Source organism: Leguminivora glycinivorella, chromosome 7 (assembly GCF_023078275.1).
Source record: "Leguminivora glycinivorella isolate SPB_JAAS2020 chromosome 7, LegGlyc_1.1, whole genome shotgun sequence".
Classification (NCBI taxonomy): domain Eukaryota; kingdom Metazoa; phylum Arthropoda; class Insecta; order Lepidoptera; family Tortricidae; genus Leguminivora; species Leguminivora glycinivorella.
Window position 1 is genome coordinate 5527202 of NC_062977.1, and position 21366 is coordinate 5548567.

Sequence of the window (21366 nt, forward strand, 5' to 3'; positions counted from 1 at the left end):
TACATCTTAATACGCTTGAATATCGCAGTATACAGTGTGTTTTTACACGACTGATGTTTGTGTCGCTCAGATGATCTTATTAAACATACGCTATGAGGCCTAATTAAATCGTAAATTTTTAGAATTGCCATTCGGATTTGTCTTCACGAAATGTGTGAAAGAAATAAAGCAGGTAAACGAAAAGAAGTATTTCTGTATTATTGTAACAGTTGGTGTCTTGTCTTTGCGCTTTAACCTCGATATCGTAGCTAGTAGCTACATTGTATTTGCTCTGTAAACGTCTGTGTGTGTAGGTGCAGATATATATGAACTACACTTTAATGCAATGACTCAAGGATAGCTGATGACGACAAATATCTTATTCCTCAATCCTTTCAATGGACTTATTTTTATTTAAATTGTATCATTAATTTTCCGCCTGCCAGGAAAATAACTCCAAACAGTCCGTACTAAAGAATTTTCCCATTACATAAGCCAATAAGCTTAAAACATATAAAGTATTTTAATTTTGCAGATTTTTCATTATATACACCGTGTTTTTTTGTTTTCCGTTAAATTCGACACGCAGTTAGGCAGGAACCACCCTTTATATCGATTTTTGTAAAATTCGAAAACAAAAAAATTTTTTTCGTTTCCTTACATAAATGGTTTATTAGTGTGAGAGGGCCTTAATCATAACATTAAAGTCATTGTCAAGTGTTTTGACGGCACATGTCAAAACAAACACACATGTTCAGTAACGTAAGTAACGATAACCGTAAGAGTTAGGTACTAGTACTAGTATAAGTTTTCCGACCGGTACGAGTAACTATGTACAATTGTACACGTGCTGAAAATTTTTGACCGTACAAAACTAGTTACGAGACCTACACCGTAAAAACAATTGCCGAAAGAATAGTTTCAAACCACTATCAAGACCTTACCGTATTAAATTACGTGCCAATCCGGCTCTACAACATCAACCCTAAAACTGTAATAGCTACCACAAAAACTGGTGTCCATTGTGGCAGTACTATTGTCTTAGTCAGGTTCCAAGTCTGCTATTCTAAGAACTGACCTGACACTGGCCCCTATTAAACCAGATAAAGTGAACTTTGATTAGGAGCGATGGTAACGCTTCTTGGGATCATCCGTAAGTTGGTTGTTTGAGACAATATTTTGCCTGGGTTTGGTAAGAAAAGCTAGAGCGTCTCCCATGAAGCTTTGCGTAACCCGAGACATCGTGAGACATTCACGTGTGTTTTCAACCGAAGCCACGATAGAAAAAGGCACTAAAGACACAAGGCTTTCATACGCACTTACTACAATTTTATTATGAACACAGCCTCCCATATCTGTAGCACATATCAAGCAATACTCGACCTTCGTTGGATGTAGTAAGAGCTTCGGAGAGAAGTGGACCTGTATGTGAAACTCTGATGTCAATGGCCAAATAACCACTACTACGAGCACATTACGCTCAAATTCTATTGCTATATGTGAGTATTTTAATTTTCGAATAAACTTGTTTTAAGGAGTGCCGCAGTTTTGTATTACGTGACTCGGTTGATACAATTTAATTGCATAAATATTTACCGCCTTATTCATAAACGTACACTAAAGTTATCAAGCCGATAAAGTTCGTTTGTCCCTTTCCGACGTATTGGTGTGATAGAAAGGGACAAACGAACTTTATCGGCTTGATAACTTTAGTGTACGTTTATGAAAAAGGGGGTTAAAATATAGACAAATTGAGGCTTGTGGGGAAATTGTGAATTAAGCAGGTATGTTGATGTAAAAATAGGTTTATATAGATATACTATCTGACCTAGTAAATTCCTAGAATAAAATGACTATAAGTCGTATTTCGTACATAACACTCCCAAAAATATCGAGTTCTTAAAAAACTGTAAAATAAATGAATAGCACGTAAGTGTGCTACTCCTAATACTCAGTAGGTAGGTAGTCGGTAAAAAAGTCAGTTTCCGTTTATGATTACAATTTAAACTACTTTATTACAAAGTTTTTCAGCCTTCGAGACAAAAAGCTGTGTGGTTACAATTTCTTCCTGTATCACCTTAAATGTCTTATTGCAATCCAAATACATCTGTGAACAATGAACATACAGGATGATTTTAAAGTCTTTTTTTTTCTTTATTGAAAGAGCTTTGTCACTGAGTGACGATGTCGCTCTGTATGAACTACATTAAATAAGTATCATCGTCTACTTAAGCCTACATTTACAAGCTTATAAATTAACCTAGCAGCCTCTGACAGCGGCTGAGATAACATATAATTACAACCACCAATCTTAAAAAAGTTTTCCTCGTGAATTTCTCGTTGCACCGATTCGTTGCGGACACATTCCATCAAAATGTGATAAACATCTTCTTCTACATCGCACTCAGAACAATTCGGTGATGGGACCTTACGCATCAAGTGAGCAAATTTGTTTAATGGAATGTGTCCACTTCGAAGTCTCATAGCAAGTGTTGTTTCCAGGCGATTTAAATTACAATTATCAAACCAAATTGACCTCGGAAGTTGTGGCTGAACCGTTCTGTACCAAATCCCCTTTTCCCGTGATCTTTGGTCTACTCGCTCCACATTTCATGACATCGAACTTTTGCCAGTCTTAGGCGATCAGAAAAAGTAGGAACATAATGAAAATCTACCCCGTCAGTATAAGCTTCTCTTGCCAGTATATCTACAATTTAAAATGGCACTTAATACTTTGCAAGATGAGCATACCGAAAACAGATAATAAAATAGACTGTTTCCTGAAAGCATTATGGTTAGTCAGATATTTTAAATGGGAGACGCAATTTTAATTTGGCGTTTCCGGTACGGTTCCGTAACAAAAGTTGCTCACTTGTTCAGTATAACTTACATATCGTCACTACTTTGAAAAAATCTCGTATCTCACGCTGCTTCTCAAAGTTACGGCCCAGCCACGACATTGGTCTAAGCGCGACAGCGGTGAGCGGCAGCCATACGTGCGAATTAAAAGTCCCATCGCTGTGTCTCGCTCCAATGTATGGCCGCCGCTCACCGCTGTCGCGCTTAGACCAATGACCAATGTCGTGGCTGAGCCGTTAAAACGCAGTAAGTCTATATGCATTCCATACATACTTACTACAATTTTCTTTTCATTGACAGACGAAGATACAAGTTTTTAGGGTTCCGTAGTCAACTAGGAACCCTTATAGTTTCGCCATGTCTGTCTGTCCGTCCGTCCGTCCGTCCGTCCGTCCGCGGATAATCTCAGTAACCGTTAGCACTAGAAAGCTGAAATTTGGTACCAATTTGTATATCAATTACGCCAACAAAGTGCAAAAATAAAAAATGGAAAAAAATGTTTTATTAGGGTACCCCCCCTACATGTAAAGTGGGGGTTGATATTTTTTTTCATACCAACCTCAACATGTAATATATTGTTGGATAGGTATTCAAAAATGAATGAGGGTTTACTAAGATGGTTTTTTGATAATAGTAATATTTTCGGAAATAATCGCTCCTAAAGGAAAAAAAAAAAGTGCGTCCCCCCTCTAACTTTTGAACCATATGTTTAAAAAATATGAAAAAAATCACAAAAGTAGAACTTTATAAAGACTTTCTAGGAAAATTGTTTTGAACTTGATAGGTTCAGTAGTTTTTTAGAAAAATACGGAAAACTACGGAACCCTACACTGAGCGTGGCCCGACACGCTCTTGGCCGGTTATTTTTAAATGTAGTGACGATATATGGACACGTCGCAAAATATTCCTGCACGGGAAGCATGGTCACGCGATAGACGATAAAATAACAGGCCGTCTCTATCGCACTTACAAATAGTGCGATAGGGACGGCCTGCTATTTTATCGTCTATCGCGCGACCATGCTTCCCGTGCGGGTTACATAACAAGCCGCCTGTATACTCGACGTTTAATTTACCTATCGAGAATATACAGTAGGTGCTCCGTGAGACAGGATGTCAGAGCGGTCGCGCCCAACGTCAACAGCTAATCAGGAACCACATTCCGATATCGAATATTGCGATTTTAACTGATATTGCCGCAAATTTATGGGTCTTGTTACTATAGTGCTTTAGTGCCGACTACGATTTGCAATATAAATGTACATATTTGGCTACTTGCTGACAGTAGCGACTCATACTTATGTAGCCTATGTCAGGTACTTAAGGCCATTTTTTTGCTAGCCTGGTTTAGTGTTCTACTAATGGGCAAAGGCCTCCCCTCGCTTCTTTCACTCTCGACCCTGTTATTTGTGTAACCCTGCCATTCCGGGTAGAATGAGTCCAATTCGTTCCGCCATTTTTCGGTCTGCCTGAACCTCTGCCTGCACCTAGCCGTAGATTAGAACTTTAGGTATCGTTAAAAATAGCTAGCTATTATATTGATCGGATATGCCTGTGTCTAAAGTGACGATTCTCTCGCATATAGAGCTAATTTATAAGAGTATTTATATTTTTAGAGAGTATCTTAAAATTCTAATTGTGATCGATGTAAAATTCAAAAACATTTTGAAGTTACCTTTGAACTTCATGTCGCTACTTCTAAAGCTCCAGGTTGTAATTAAATCTTATAATCATCATACACATTAATGAATGTGTATAAGCTTAAAATAATACATACGTAATAATTACGTAAGGTACAGCGGTGCAAATCTCGACTGGGGGGCAAATGTAACTGGTCCAATTTTTTACATGTTTTACAATGTTTGCATTAATTAAATATAGTGTCCACCGGTTAAATACGGTAGGCGTGTTCAGTGGATACATGTAGAACTCAACATCACAGTGTAATAATGGAAAAAATGGATCAGTTACAATTGGCCCCCAGTCGAGATTTGCCCCGCTGTACCTTAGTTACTCGTGCGACAAGATAGCAGAATTTCGAATATATTTTGCACTTATAAAGTTATAATCTTACTCTTCCAATTTGTAAGTAGTGAATAGTGAAACATGTGTGTTTGTGTGTGCATGTGTGTGTTTCATGTTTCATAATCCCCTCTCTGCTTGTTTCCTTTGCTTCCTCGTTCAGAGTTCAACAGTTATTGAGCAAATAGCTTCTAGAAGATTATCCTCATTAGTGTTTATTGAATGTACTGCAATTACTTCTCTCACTAGCAATTTATATAATAATTATTTTCATAGGAAACTTTACGAGTACATACTTGTACCTAGTATATTTATGTTTTTGTTTACGTAACTTATGAACGAGAGTCAACATTACCATTTCATTTCTGAAGGAATAACCATAATTAGTAGGTACCTGAATAGACCACCAAGTAGAAATATACATACCAATATTTTTTTTAAATATAATTATATCTTGTAAATTAGAAACAAAGAGTTCTTTAGCAATTGAATCATCGTCTATTCTAGACTGCATCAGCACTTGCCATTAGGTGTTAAAATTCTTAGCTTTTCAGAGAAAAGAGGTCTGGTACAAAAAAGCGAACACTTAAAAATGTAACCCTGATGTCCCTGATGCTTATCAAAAACATAAGGTGACGGACCCAATCATGGACAGTTTAAGAAAAAAAATCGCCTGTTTTTGATATTTCACTGATAAATGTAAAAATTCTACGGCTAAGCGTGTTAAATCTTGAATGTCCTATCCTTCTTTTACATTTCAAGCGTATTGCAAAATAGATACTCCTATTGGTTTCTTCATAGTTAACAAATTAAAACTAGGTGTTTTTTCTCCAATTATGGACGGCAGTTCTCCAGTAATGGATCCCCCATTATGGACAGTGAAATAAGTTTAAAATTTTACTTTTAAAGCCAACTGATACGCAATGAGTCAATTTTATACACCATAAATACAATTAGTTTGGGTTATTTTAACATAGGATTGTTTCTTGTAAATTTTGGTTTTGTAAATTGTTCCTTGTCCATTATAGGAGGTACGCAGTTTTTCGGGTCCAGTAATGGACACTCGCAAAATAACGTCATTTCTTTATATCTTTGGAGCAACAAACTAGTATGTTTTATACCTTATCTCATGCTTAATGCAGCAAGTAAAACGCATTCAAGATTACACCGTGCGTTATTTTTTTATTATTTTATACATGAACTCAACTCTCTTAGCAACATTACTAAGAATTCGTCTTGATATTTTTTTCAGTAAACTGGTGAATTTTATCTTGTCGCCAAATCCTTCAGAAATAACCGAATTAATTGAAACTTCAAAATGAAACAGCTCTACAACTCTAGTTTATGGTACATAGTCGTCAGTTTTTAGAAACTTATTTTAGATACTTATTTTTAAGGATTTGTGTTTTTTTGTCCATAATGGCATCACCGTCCATTATGGGGTATTTTACCTTACATACAAAATACAAAATCATTTATTCAGCAAATAGGCCACGGGGGCACTTTTACATGTCAACATTACAGAGTATTCATTAAAGTTAAATGAATTAATATATAGAAATATTAACTAAAAATATTAATCATAAGCAAATTAGCTATACACTGATATAGAATTAGAGATGTATAAAGTCTCTAAATGTCATATTATTACTAACTATAATCAATACATAAAGAAAGTGCAAACAGATACATGAAAATGATACTTTGGCTTGAAAAATTATTCCATTCAAAGAAAACGTTTCCATTCAAACTATCTCGAAGTGTTTGCGTTCAGTTTCGTACCAAGAGGGTAGGTCAGGCTAGAGAACCTATGTCGACACATAAGCTTAGATTAGATGAGTTTTCAAACCACTAGTGAAATGAAAGTACTAAAAGAACCGCTAAGTAGAAAAGGAGTATTAACACACTTAGGCTGGTTTAGTGTCACGCAGACCGACCGCGCGGAGCGATCCGCATCGAACTAATATGTATTTGTTCAGGGAGCGTTTTAGAGAGGCGCGGACGACAACATCAGCTTCATACAAATTGGTCGCCCAGATCGCTCCGCGCGGACGGTCCGCGTGACACCAAAACCAGCCTTACGTGCTAATCCATTTATTTTACAGTTGCTTTAATTATCACAGACAATGCAATGGCACGAACGAGAACGAGTATTGTTCATCCGAAGTGTTTTGTCCTATCAGCAATCTTTAATTATGATTGTCACTAATTTGTAGCTGCAACAGATTACGTATAAATAAAGTAGTTCATCTTCAAACGAATATTGTACGTGCGCAGACTATACTGTATGAAACAAATTCGTGGAAAAGGACGTGAATTTTTAAAGACTTATATACCTTTGCTAATACAGCTCCAGATTTACCACTAAGTGCGTTTTCACATAATCCGATCCGATATCGGATGTCGGACCGATATCCCATACATTACAGGCGCCATCTTGGATTTTTCCATTGAAATCCTTCCGACATCCGATATCGGATCCGGTAATGTGAAAACGCACTAAGGCTAACTTGAATTATCTACCTATACATAAAGTGGTATTTTTTTATACTCCGAGTCGGACTTGAAATTAAATCCGTGAAAAATGAAAGAGGTGGTTTACTACACTTGGTCCTTCCTTCTATTGTAATTGTAGCTTCTATGTGTGTCACATTCTTCAGGATTCCGGTACATCGAGATAATCATATCATAAGGTAGGCTAAAAATTCTGACATGTTCACATTGAAACAATACGTACCTATTCCATAATCATTTAATTAAGATATTGTCCACTGTTCTCACGACTAGGGTGTGCAAACCGGTTAACCGGTTAACCGAAAAACCGGTTAACCGAGACTTTATGGCCTCTGTTAAAAACCGGTTTTTATAGTCACTAACCGGTTAATAACCGAAACTGTTTTTATTGCTCAAAATTTGGAAAATTAGGCATTAAAAGGTTCAAAAATACGTAATTATTTAATGTTTTGTAATAATAAAGATTTATTCATTACTTTTCATTGACAACATTATTATCTGTAATGATTTTATTTTAAAAATTAGTCCCGAGTCTACTCAATTATACATTTTATACAGTACAGTAGAGTCCGGTTAGTATATTACGACTCCGCATAGACCTAACGTCCAACCTCTTACAACGACATAAGCACAGGTATTTATTTGGTTTTCGTATGTGATAGAATGAAAGTACATCCGTTTATTACGACTCCGATTTTACCGACCAGCCGCTTTTTACGACACATTTTACACAGAATCCGTCCGTCAAGTCTGGTTGCAACAACGAGCGACAACGTTTTTAGTTTTACTAGTAAATTGAGGAAATAAAGCTACTTCCACCCAAGCACGGCCCCCTGTCTTGCCTACAACAAGTAGCAAGATTACATTGTGGCCACGTAACTTTTTGGAGTATTGCTTTTAAAATTTTAACAATTTGTTCGCCTCGGGTCTAATCTTATAAGCTAAATAGAACCCAATTTGTATTTTTCGATTGCGTATAAACTAGCTTTACTTACAAATGATGAGCAAGCACGCATACTAAAAACGACTGTCACAATAAAATAAGGTATTAATACTATGATGAAAATACCCTGTAAATAAACCTATTGATTGAAATGTTTTAGTAATAGAGATGTAGATATTACTTTTAATTAAAATAAATGAAATTCGTTTTGTATGACATCCGGTTAGTACGACGTAATATCAGCGGTCCCTTGAGCGTCGTTGTAACCGGAGTCTACCGTATATTTCAAACTATATTTTTTAAAAGAAAGGTAAAATGGAGATCTTGGTTTTCTTACATCAATTGCTTGTATTACTAGGGGCTCTGGGAGCTGTAGACCTTTCGCGACATGCCTAGAAAACGCAACTGACGAATCACATTCAAACCACACAAGCCTTTTTTAGCAATTTCCGCATTTACCAAATTTCCAAAAACTGGATAAAAATGATCTTCATCGTGCAAGTAATACCTGCTACGATATCATTAACATCAGAATTCTTAAAGGTAATGGTAATTATTGCGTAGTACGGCCATTTACTTAAAATCCTCAAAACCGGTTAATAACCGGTTAACCGGTTTTGAAGGAAAAGTCTCGGTTATTAACCGGTTTTTTAAGTGAACCGGTTTTTGCATACCCTACTCACGACACGCTGATCGAATTAAACCATGGATAAAAGCTGTAATTTTGAGACAATGTTAAATACCTAAGTGTCTATGCGATCAATATATCCAATTATGTATTAAAAACCATGTGAATTCTCCTTGTAATGCAATGTTATTAAAATACGAATACCTTTTGTAGTTGAACTGTGAGTTGCCTTAATGGGAAACGGAAATACTTACCTACTGACCGCGGGAAAATACTGCAAGTCAGCCATCATTAGTTTAAATCCATCTTTATAATCTTATCTTTATATTGACCAGTCTTATAAAATCTTTGCGTTTGTGCAGCGTCGTCTATTTAACGTATTTCAGTCTTTATGTCATGTGGTGGAAGGATGATCATTTGGTTAGTTCATTAATGGATGGTTCTTAGCGTTGTGGTCGGTAAGAAAGCCGCATTATCATGAACTTGTCTTTTGTTTGACGCCTCAGCACCTGACCAGCAATGTGGGCCAGTAATAAAGCAATGTGTGTCGCCAGGCGGAAACAAATGCCGATGTTTCTGGTGCCAAATGGCCTGCTTAGCTGGTTGAAAGGTCACTGCATTCGTAAGGATCATGATTCATCATTCAAAATTTGATAAGATTGAAAATTTCGTTGTCATGCTTGCTGTTCCTTATTTCATGATTGATACAATTATATGATACAATTATCATATAATATATCGCCCGCGATCCGGACTTTTGAGTATATTTTTTTTTACTTTTACTAATAATTTGTTTTAAATATAGTTTGCATAATTTTAAGATATTATAATAAAATTAATCTCTTTATTAGTATAACATAAAACAAATTTAAATCACTCTCAACCTGTTGAAGAATGCCCACACGTTCACCTAAGCAATGAAAACATTCATACAGTACAGACTTTGTTGCAATAATATGCTTCGTTTCAGGAATGCATTGTTCTTGAAAACAAACATAACATGTGTCAAATTAGAAAGCAGCGGCTAAAATTGAATTTAAAACGAGTGCAACTAAATGACACGTTCCGTTAGATTGTTGGAGCCAATGGTGTAATGCATGGTGACGCGTCTATTTTAGTTATTATTAACATTGTCACTATGATAATGCGTCTACGAGTATTGTCATGGTCACCTAATTATCATCATATCATTAGAATATCATGGACATCTTCTGTTGTGAAGCTAGAGGGTACTTATAGATCATCATCATCATGATCATGTCATGTCAGCCCTATATCGCCCACTGCTGAGCATAAAACCTCTCTTCTAATACGCCATGTATCCCGGTCCTGAGCTAGTCTAATCCAGTTGTGATGTGACCCGCAATTTTGCGGATGTCCACCCAACGATACTTATAGATATTATCTGTTATGTGCTTATAGGTATATTTGGTTGTTAGGGCTAGTTGTTATTGTTACACCACACAATTAACAGTTAACCCATCAACGTCACGCAGCAGAGGTCTATGGAAATTCCGATACAAACAATTTTGCGAACGCTGTCAATTCGGTGACAGGGTTTGGTGAAACCGATTCTATCTATGTATCTAGTGTAGAGCTTAAGTAGTTCTAATATCAGGAAATCACAATTTAAGGTCAAGGTATTTAAGTCATGTGTAGGAGTAGAAGTAATTAGGTACCTAATTACTATGTTACTTGTGGTTCGTAAACTTCTACTTCAAGTAGGTACAAAAACGCTGCTAATATTTTAATTTTGATGCAATGTTTATGAAAACGACATTACCTGGTAGCAGCACGGCTTTGACTGTGCGTCTATTGCAGAAAAAATAGGTTCCTTTCGTTGAATTTTGTGTCCCGTGAAAAAAATCAGGTCCCAATTCTGTTTTTTTTATGAAAATGATTTGTTGCGCTTCATTTCACTTCCTATTTGTTTACTTGGTCCTATATCCTAAATTGAGCTATTCTATAGTTTTATTACCAATCACATGATTTTTTTGCGCTGGAATACTCCAAGCATTCCAAGCTTATAAGCTTGTAGCTAAGCTAACCTGCTGTTGCAAGCGAAGCTGAAGAAACTGATTTCTTAACGACCACGCCCCCGCTTTGCTGATAAATATTTAGGAGATGTTCGCCAAAGTGTTCTGCAACACCAAGTGAGATTTCAATCGGTTACTCAACAGCTTGTACCTGTTGTTATACAAATGTCGCATCTTGAGGCTTTAGTCGATGACTATCATTAGATGCAGTTTTATCTCGCATTGTATTTAAATTCCAACGGTCTTGAAGTCAAACGGAGTCGGGTGTCCTTTGTGTTATGTAAATTGTGTGATTGACGACAGCCGACCTACAGTCGACTCAAAGATCGCCATCATTATATCGTGCTTTGATTAGTTTTAACATGTGTGTAGGCTGCCTCGTGGACATGTGTATTTCTTGCGATATCAATCACCATCTAAGCGACGTATACTGATGAATCTAGTGGTCCCTGGCCCACCCTAAGTCCATAAGACCTACAATAAGTAGGTAGTCTTCTTCTTCTATCTAGTTATATTTAAATGAATTGAACCGGCCAAAGCCCGGGCTCGCAACCCGGGCCACTAATCACTATTATAGTATACTTATAAATAAAATATCTAGTAGTATAAAAATACCTATTATAGGACATTCTTACACAGATTCACTGAGTCTCACGGTAACGTCAAGAAGGCTTCTGTTGGACCTATAATGGAATAAAACAAAGAAAATCCTTTGGAATTGAACATTTATATACTTTTATTTCAAAGACGATTGACGTATTTAGGTTTTTTTTTGTTTTTGGTTTTAGGCTTCCGTTGTCCAGGACCAAATGCCAAACGCTCATGTTTTGTATGTAATTTTTTACTTTCTGCTCTTTTATTAGGAGGAGCCTCAGCTAAATCGCGGTTACTAAGGGAAACGTAAAGGTCGTGGGGCATGAATGAACTCCACAGCTTTACCTTTTGTAGTTCTCTATATGTTATAGTATTTCTCTTCAGCATAGCGTTACATAAACCGAGATGGCGTATAAATAATAGTTCCAACCTCCTTGCTTTTGATAACTCGCAGTTGTTAGCGTAAGACTGTCCGTTTGAAGCACATACAGGATTCCATTCGTGACTTTCTTCTGGATCACAGAAACATGGTCCATTTTCTATGAGTTTTAACGTGGGGTCTTTATCGAGAGCTTTTTGAAACTCGCATAGGTTTAAGTAGGTGACATCGTTGGAAGCGCACAGGAGCGTATCCCGATCCATCTCCGCCCACAACTTTGACGACTCGCATTCGTCCGAGGATACTTCTGAGGACCGTCGGTTGGGCAATTCTGGCATACCTTGCCCGGGAGCTAGCCACAATAATACTGCAGATAAAACAACAATAAAGTTACATCTAATTTTTACGTGATTAATGATTAAAACTAAATATTTTATTTTCAAGTGGATGAAAACTAGAGCTGATATAATAAAACTAGCATAAGGTCCTATAAAGTGATTCAACTAATAGTTAGTTAATACACATAACATATTACAAATGAAAAAAAAATGATATGTTAACTTACTAGTGGCTAAGAACAGCAAATTTCCCCGTCCATTTACCATGTTGCGTCCAGTTTGTTCATCTAACTGCCTTCAGTTGACATCAAATCATTAGTAATTTAAAATTACTTCTTAATCTGACCATTTCCTACGCATGACCAAACACGGGTAAATTAATCAGGGCCTGAATTCGGCTGTAAAACTACAATTCCAATCCAATTATAAAAAAAAGTGAAAAACTTACTGTACTGCTCAAAAGAAAATAAGGACCACTAACTTAGACGCCACATGAAAAGCGTAACGTGAAAGCAGGATGTAATATGTGCCTCGTTTACCAAATTTAAATATCAGATAGGTGAGGTTGTTGACTACATTTCTGACGTGAAAAAAAATCGTGCTCGCGAAAAAAAAATTTGGGCTTTTGAAAGTTAACTTTAGTAGTGCATAAAGGGGTTACCCGTTTTTAACTTAAATTAAGAAAAAGTGGATATTCTAAAGCCTATATTTTACTGTAATGTGAAAAAGAGTTACCTAGACTCTTTAGTAGTGTCTAGTTTAGTGGCCGGAAAACGTAGCTTCTATACTTCCCAATATTTCATACATTTTAATTATCCTGCACTTTTCACAAAACAGCCTGTATATCTTTCAAAAATCAATAAAACAAAGCATTGGTTGACTAAGGGTAAGGCTAATAAAATTTAAATAAGCTGTCAATAGTTTCCAATACTATTTGAATAAGAATGAAGCAAGTACCTATTCCTGCAATAGCCGAAATTCTTAATGGCCCTTATTTTCTTTTGAGCAGTAGATATATATATATATATATCTAAACCTCTAGTCTCAAAGTAAAAACCAATAAAACGCAGATTTAATTTAAAACCATCAGTTGCGAAGCGAATAGTGTTCTATGGATATAACTAACTTACAATAATGTACCTAAGTATTAAAAATTAAATAGGTATGTAATAATTACTTAAAAATGGAAGTTTTTTCTTGATTTCACACCACGTTGCTATACACCGAATACATAGATAAATTATTTTTGTTATTAAAAGACATTTAATTTCTCAAAAACTGTGATGTATGATATGGGCGATATGGCTGTACAACAATAAATGCGCTATCTATCATTCAGATGACACGAATAACTATACCGATTCAACAGTATTGTAATATTTGTAATGTAATAACTAAATAAACATCAAAAACACAAAAAAAATGTAATACAATCCAGTTGAATTTCTTGTCACATCGGAGGTGTTAATTTCGTCTCTTTCGTAGTTCTATTGTTTACCTTCATGTAATCTTAGATGTGCCGACTGTGGTGCATTTTTTGTAAAATAATAATAAATAAAGAAACGGCAGACTCAAGTGACGCAACATGTGACATTGGATTATGTTTCAGGAAATGAAGCCATTTCAAAGCAGTAGTTTTTTATTTAATAACAAGAACAGTTGATATTTGATTATGTTAATTTTAAATTAGCTAGTTTTTTTGCCAGAAAATCTGCTGCTCATGGTGGCTCCCTTATTATTGTTAAAAATTGTATGAAGTGTAAAGAGCGCAAAGATGTTGTAAAATATTCCATAGAAAGAACTATAGAAATTTCATGTGTTGAATTAGACAGATATATTATTGTATGTGTTTATAGACCACCATCAGCTGACTTCAGCATATTTGAATCTACAATGGAAAATGTTCTGAATTTAGTATGCAAGGGCCAAAAACATGTTATTGTATGTGGAGATTTTAATGTTAACTTGCTCGAGTCATCTAGTAATACTGTTAAAATGTTCTGTTTGTTTAAATCATTTAATTTATTTAATTTATTTCTTGAACCTACCCGGGTAGGTGTGACTAGTGCAACATGCCTAGATAATATTTTTTGTAACTGTGAATGTATAGATAAGAAATTATTTAACTGTTTTCATTCCGATCACAGCGGCCAAAGGGCAGCTTTCTTAAACGTTATTCATGATACTCCACAAACAATAACATATAGACCCATTACTGGATCTCGCTTGGAATCATTCAAAAATGAAATTCTACATAGTTTGTCTATAATACCATTTTCGCATTATGACTGTAATCATTTGTATCAAGATGTTTTCAATGTAATTCTTAATCAATTTAATAACAATTTCAAAGTGAAATCTATTAGTGGGTCAAAAGTTAAAACAAAGTTTAGTGAATGGGCTACTGTAGGTATTCACAAAAGTAGAAAAAGACTTTATGAACTTTATGGTGAGAGAGAGCTGAACAAGAATTCAGAATTCCTGGACTATGTAAGAAACTACTCAAGAATCTTCAAGAAAGTGTGTTTAACTGCCAAGAAAAACTTTATTAGTTCTAAATTGAAAGTGTCGGACAACAAAGTGAAAACAACTTGGAGTATTATAAATAAAGAAGCTGGTAAATGTAAATCACGCGATTGTCAAGTCAACATTGTATCAGATAATCAACAAATAGTGTCGAACAGCGATGTTGCCTCGGCATTCGAAGATTATTTCTCAAATATAGCCGTTAACACCACAAAATGTTTACATTCTTCTGCGGCTCAAGCCCATTCATTACTTTGTGCTAATGTTAAGAAATGTAATAATTCATTTGAATTTAGTCAAGTAGACTCTGTAAATATTGTTAAAACATTCAAGTCACTCAATTTAAAGAAAACGGAAGACTTATGGGGAACATCAGTTAAAGTAATTAGTCATGTCATAGATATAATAGCACCTTACTTGGCCGTAATATATAATATTTCAATTTCACAAGGCACCTTTCCAGATCTTATGAAATGTAGCAAAGTCATACCGCTTTTTAAATCGGGTGATTCGAGTGATATAACCAATTTCCGTCCCATATCAATACTTCCTGTACTAAGTAAAGTCTTTGAGAAGCTAATGTTAAATGATCTACTGGGACACTTCAACAGACATATATTACTTACAAGCAAACAGTTCGGTTTCACAAGGGGCCGTTCCACGACCGATGCTGCTTCGGTACTCATTAAACATATATATAATTTTTGGGAAAATTCTTGTGATGCAATTGGCATATTTTGTGATCTTTCAAAAGCCTTTGATTGTGTGGATCATGGAACGCTCATTTTGAAATTAGAACACTATGGTTTGTCTATAAATGCCCTAAACTTTATGTCTTCTTACCTTAGCAATAGAACACAAACAGTAGTTGTTAACAAAACTCGCTCTAGCGGGACTGTAGTCCAATTAGGAGTGCCACAAGGCTCAATTTTAGGTCCATTCCTGTTTTTGGTTTATATAAATGATTTGCCATGTATAGTGAAAAACTTTTGTGAAATAGTACTTTTTGCTGATGATACATCACTGCTTTTTAATGTTGACCGAAAATCTACGGATTACAATGTAATTAATAGCACGTTAGCTGATGTACTGCAGTGGTTTACTGTCAACAATTTACTTCTTAATTCTAAGAAAACCAAATGTATTCGATTTTCTCTGCCGAATGTTAAACCAATCGATACAAAAATACTTTTGAATGATGAATGCTTAGAGATGGTAGATACAACACTGTTTCTTGGTTTAACATTGGACAAAAATCTACAATGGAGTCCTCATATAAAGAAACTAGCAAGCAAATTAAGTTCAGCCGCATACGCCGTTAGGAGAATCAGGCAACTGACTAATGTTGAGACAGCTCGCCTAGTGTATCATAGTTATTTTCACAGTGTAATGTCATACGGTATTCTGGTTTGGGGCAAAGCAGCTGACATACAGACTATCTTTGTATTACAAAAGAGAGCCATTCGTTCTATTTACAACTTAGGAACACGTGAATCAGTAAGAGAACTCTTCAAAGAAATTAATATCTTAACTGTAGCTTCCCAATACATTTATGATAGTATAATTTATGTTGTTAAGAATTTAGACTGTTTCACTAAGAATTCTGATATCCATAATTATAACACTAGAAACAAAAATAAGCTTGCCATAAAGAAGTTTCGTGTCCGTAAAGTACAGAAGTCATTTGTTGGGCAATGCATTCATTTTTATAATAAGTTACCTGACACTGCTTTGAGATTACCCCTCCCAGCTCTTAAGAACTACTTAAAAAAATCATTGATGTTAAAGGCTTATTACAGAGTCGAGGACTATTTGACAGACAAACATGCATGGCCCGAACCAGAAACTACAAAAAACGAATAGCAATTAAAATAATTGTATTATGTATAGAGGACACAGTTCAGATAAGAAAGCACATCAAATATTTTATATTTTATGTTGTGTAGGTAAATTACATATTTAATGATATTGAGATTCATATTATCTTCTTCTTCTATGACAATTTGATATGTTTTCTCTGAAGAAGAACGACGTATTATTAAGCAATAATATAATTTATTGAAATTGATTTCCATAGAGTACCTAGTCTGTTCATATTCTTTGATGAATACTTTTGCATGTTAAATTGTATGTTGTTATTTAATGCATGTTAATTATAAGATGTAATGTTTTGAAAAGAAGTTGCCCGCCGAGTTTCTTGCCGGTCCCATAGTGGATACCCCCCTCCCAACTGAGGGGGGACTGAAATCTTCTCGAGGCTGAGGCGTAGGGTTAGAGCCGGCGTAGCTTTATTTGACGTTCATATGCGCATTGTAATATGCCTACTTGAAAAATAAATATTTCATTTTCATTTTCATTTTCATAATAGTCAATTATACCAGCCAGATGTGCGCCAAATTCGAAAAAAAATATTGTTTTATTGTTGGTCAATGATATCAATGGGTTAAGAATTTTGTGTCAGTATTTTAAAAAATCCGATACATCCATAAAATCTTTTAATAGAGCTGTAGAATGAAATGTTAGTTTGTTATATTAGTATCTATTGTGTCGATAAAATTATTTTGTTTAACAGTCTCTCAAATATGAAAAACAATAAATACAAAAAGGCTATATTTTGGCCTATTTTTTTTAGCTCATTTCATTTTGTCACACAATACCCATAAATACTCAAGAACCAGTCCCACGACCGAGAAGACACGAAACCAGTCCCTATTCGCGGTTCCAATGACTTCCACTAACGCTGGGGTGCGAGCTCCGCTTCGTAGGATGTGTGATAACTACAACAAACGCCTGGTCTCGGTTGACATTTTCAATAACACTAAAATACGATTTAAGCGTTTAGTAAGCTCATTATTATAGTTCTAAGCCTCCAAAATATTCAATAATATTGTGTAACTAACTTCTTAATTTGTTTCTTAATATTTTTCTGTTGGTAACAATCTATGTAGCTTTATAAGGTTAAGTTTAAGTCTTAGTATAAGTTTGTTAATTAGTTCCGATCACAATGCTGTCCCTAAAACTACTGCCATACCTCCTAGTGGGAATTGTGTTAGGATGTAGGCTATAAGTAAGATTTTATAACTTGTCTGTAAATATTATTGGTATCTGTTTTTTTCCCCAATAAAGAAAATAAAATAAAAATAAAACCATTTCATTTACTTATTCATGCTAAAGTACATTATACAATGTTTAAAAGCTGTTAGTATTTTTGGAAAAGCTTATCAGTAACATCCAGACATCTTAATAAAATACATTCATAACAGGGATATTAGGCATAGCATTTATTTGCGTTTCCCGTCTTTTGGTTGACATACACAGAAATCGAATCATTATCTTCGGATCGTTTAATTACGCCGGGCCGGAGGTATCTATTATCAAGTTGCGTATGTGTGTCGATCCCATACATTTATCCGTATAGGACTTGCTCGTAGGTATTCTGAATATCCTCGCAAAATGCGCAAACCTAACACATAGGTCAGTGCATAGCAGTGGCGGCTGGTGAAAATTTCTGCTAGGCAACACTGAGCAAAAAGAAACTTACCTTAACATTAGGTACTTTACTAGTAATCAATTTTAGGCAAGCCGGTGGGAATCGGCTTGTATGGAGCAGCCGCTGCTGGTGCATAGCCACAATGTTACTGTAAATAAAAAAGAAATACGTATGTAGTCTGTGTGGTACAGAAATTTAGTAGTAAGATAAAGAATATCAATATAAAAACATCTGATGTGAAACAGGATTCATTGTAACATGGCAAACCTGCATGTTGCAGTCGCCGCGCGCACTGGCCGCTAAGAAGAAAAAGTACGGCCATATCACGCGTCTTTTGTTTTTTTGCACAAAATTTTCTCTGCCGGGGAAGGCTCATATCATATACATTTCAAGTGCTAATTATTTCATTGCATTTAAAACTTGTGAAATACTTCTATTGTAAAAACAGTGTGTTTGTGTTGGGCTGCCTCTTATGCAGGTACTTATAATTGTATAATATGTGTAAATAGTTAAGTTTATTCGTTTAATGTTGAAACCTAATCCAAGTCTTATTGTACGTCACTGTTTCGCGAAAGCGAATAAGGCCTGGGCTAGGTTCCGACTGCAGACCTAAGCACGCACGATTGTTGCAGCCCTTTCTTCTACTTTAAAATTTAAGAAGAACTTTGCTGAACGTCGCTGCTTATACTACTCAGCGCTGGAACATCTTCAGCCTAGTTTCTGTACGACTCGCGCAGTGGCACCTGCGGACAGACCACGTATACGGCTAGACGAGGACCAGCAGAAGGAACGTTGAGGCCAGTGACGATCTTTTACTACCTACTCGCGTACTGACAGACATCTCTTAATTTATTGAATATATTTTTCATTATATTGTTATTTACTTATAGAACCTTTGTTTTATTTCTCCGCTGACTAGCCGGCTACATCATACGTTCGGAAAAACCAGCCGAGGTGAAACTCACAGTCTGCAAAAACTATGAGAGTCACATTAATCATGAATTTACTCTATAAAATAACTTCTCTCTTCTTATTTAAATAAAACCAATGTTCTTCGTCTATTGACTTGTCATAAAATAGCTTACCTAAGTACCTAAATCAGAAATTTAACGAAGGTACATATTACGTATGATATATTTATTTAATAATATTTTTAAGCTTACTTACCTGTGGCTAGCAACGTTATTACTTTTAGAGTTGCCATGATATGTATGTGCGATATGTTATTGCCTTCTTTTATTAGTGCTAAAATACCTCTCAATATTGGGAACAAGAAACGCGTGACCAAACATAATTTATGACCTAATTGCGTTTTATTAGGTGTTGTTTTCACTCGACCATCTCTAGGTATTTATCACATACTATCTACAAATTGATGATTATCGTGGGATATGCACATGATTATGCATACCAAAGACATGGTTATTTAAATTAACTTGGCTAAGTACTTAGATTCTAAATAAAAATGCAACTTTCACAATGAATGTTTTATTCACGAATCTAATCTATTTACCCCAGAATTTTAGACCAGATCTCGGTCTAAAGTCAATAAACGCCCTCGGCTCACATGCACAGAGAGCACCCTCGTCAGACAACACAACAAGTTTGGCGGTCACGCCTTCTTTTATGTAGTCGCATACGTTTGTGGTTCCGAACAAACAGTGGTCCCTTTTGCCGGCTCGCCGTACGGGCTTGACTGCCGTACATTCGTCAACGCAGAGCCACATTGTGACTACAAAAAAAAACAACATTTTAGGTAGGTACGAGAAATTACCAAACTAATTAATCTTATAGGGTGTATTGGGGTTATTTTGAAGCACAGAAATGCTCGGGCAATTTCGAAAGGGGAATCTGGATATGATGTGGAAATAATGGTTTTTTGTGACTTTCGAAATTACTCCAATGCACCCTAGCCTAGATCCAAAACTGAATCTTTTTGTTTAATAAGTACTACTTATGCGATTTGAACCGTAATTTTTGGGTGGTTTACTTGGTTTGCATTTGGTTAGAAAGGAAGGATTGCAATTTTAATTTCGTTAATCGTTATAAACATCATGAGTATTTCGAAGTACAAATATTTACATTATAATAAAAATGGTATGTGCAAATTGAATATTTGAGTAGTTTCAATGTCGGAAAAAATCTGAAATAATTTCTACAATAAATAAATATTGGTTCCAATAATACCTATTCAACCAGAAATAAATATTACGTTGTGCAACAAGTTCAAGGTATTTGACATGATATTTACACGTGATTTTTGGCATTGGGTATTTTAGAGTCCTTTTGGTACAAGGTCTCTGTTTACAATTATCTACCTGTTTATTTGTTCTATACGCCGTGTTTTTCTATTTTCCGTTAAATTCGACAAGCCGTTAATCAGGAACCATCCTGTATATCTCTTTTCGTTAAATTCTATTTTTCCTTTTCATACATAATAAATGAATTAATTAGTGTGAGAGGACCTTAATCATAACATTAAAGTCTAAACAATATCATGAGGAAGTGCTAAGGGATGGCCACACAGGTTCAGTAATATTTTTTTTTAATAATTCGAAAACCTTATGATATAGGACGTTAGTTTCTTAGAGAAACTAATTTTATTGCATTTAACCTAAAGAACCTTCCCATAAAGTTAACGGAATTCAATAAAAACACGGTGTATATCCATACTAATATTATAAATGGGAAAGTGTGTGTGTCTGTTTGTTTGTCCGTCATTTACGGCAAAACGGAGCGACGAATTGACGTGATTTTTTAGGTGGAGATAGTTGAAGGGATGGAGAGTGACATAGGCTACTTTTCGTCTCTTTCTAACGCGTGCCAAGCCGCGGGCAAAAGCTAGTATTATACACGGTGCTCGTGAGCTTTGCAAGAGATTTTAACCACGCATTTCTGAGGCTAAAGGAAAAATTCTTTTTAATTCACATCAGGAAATTTTGCAAATTTTTTTTATTTTTTTTTCTGCTGTTTTCGAATGTATTTTCACATAAAAAGTAAATGTTATTCATAAAACTAGCATTTAAAATGAATTTTCACGTTTTTTTTTTCTAAAAAAC

General features: G+C 35.4%; 2 protein-coding genes across 2 annotated transcripts in view; one reads left to right on the forward strand and one right to left on the reverse strand.

Moving 5' to 3' along the window:
* LOC125228303 (cerebellar degeneration-related protein 2-like) overlaps positions 1-21366 on the forward strand; it is a 126145-nt gene that overhangs the window by 12264 nt on the left and 92515 nt on the right. The gene's annotated exons all lie outside the window — the stretch shown is intronic.
* On the reverse strand, positions 11689-12612 carry LOC125228305. Its single transcript, XM_048132812.1, has 2 exons — positions 12519-12612; positions 11689-12320 (listed from the first exon to the last, which is right to left on the reverse strand). Exons 1-2 carry the CDS (start codon positions 12556-12558, stop codon positions 11722-11724), a joined length of 639 nt encoding a protein of 212 aa, XP_047988769.1. The 5' UTR covers positions 12559-12612; the 3' UTR covers positions 11689-11721.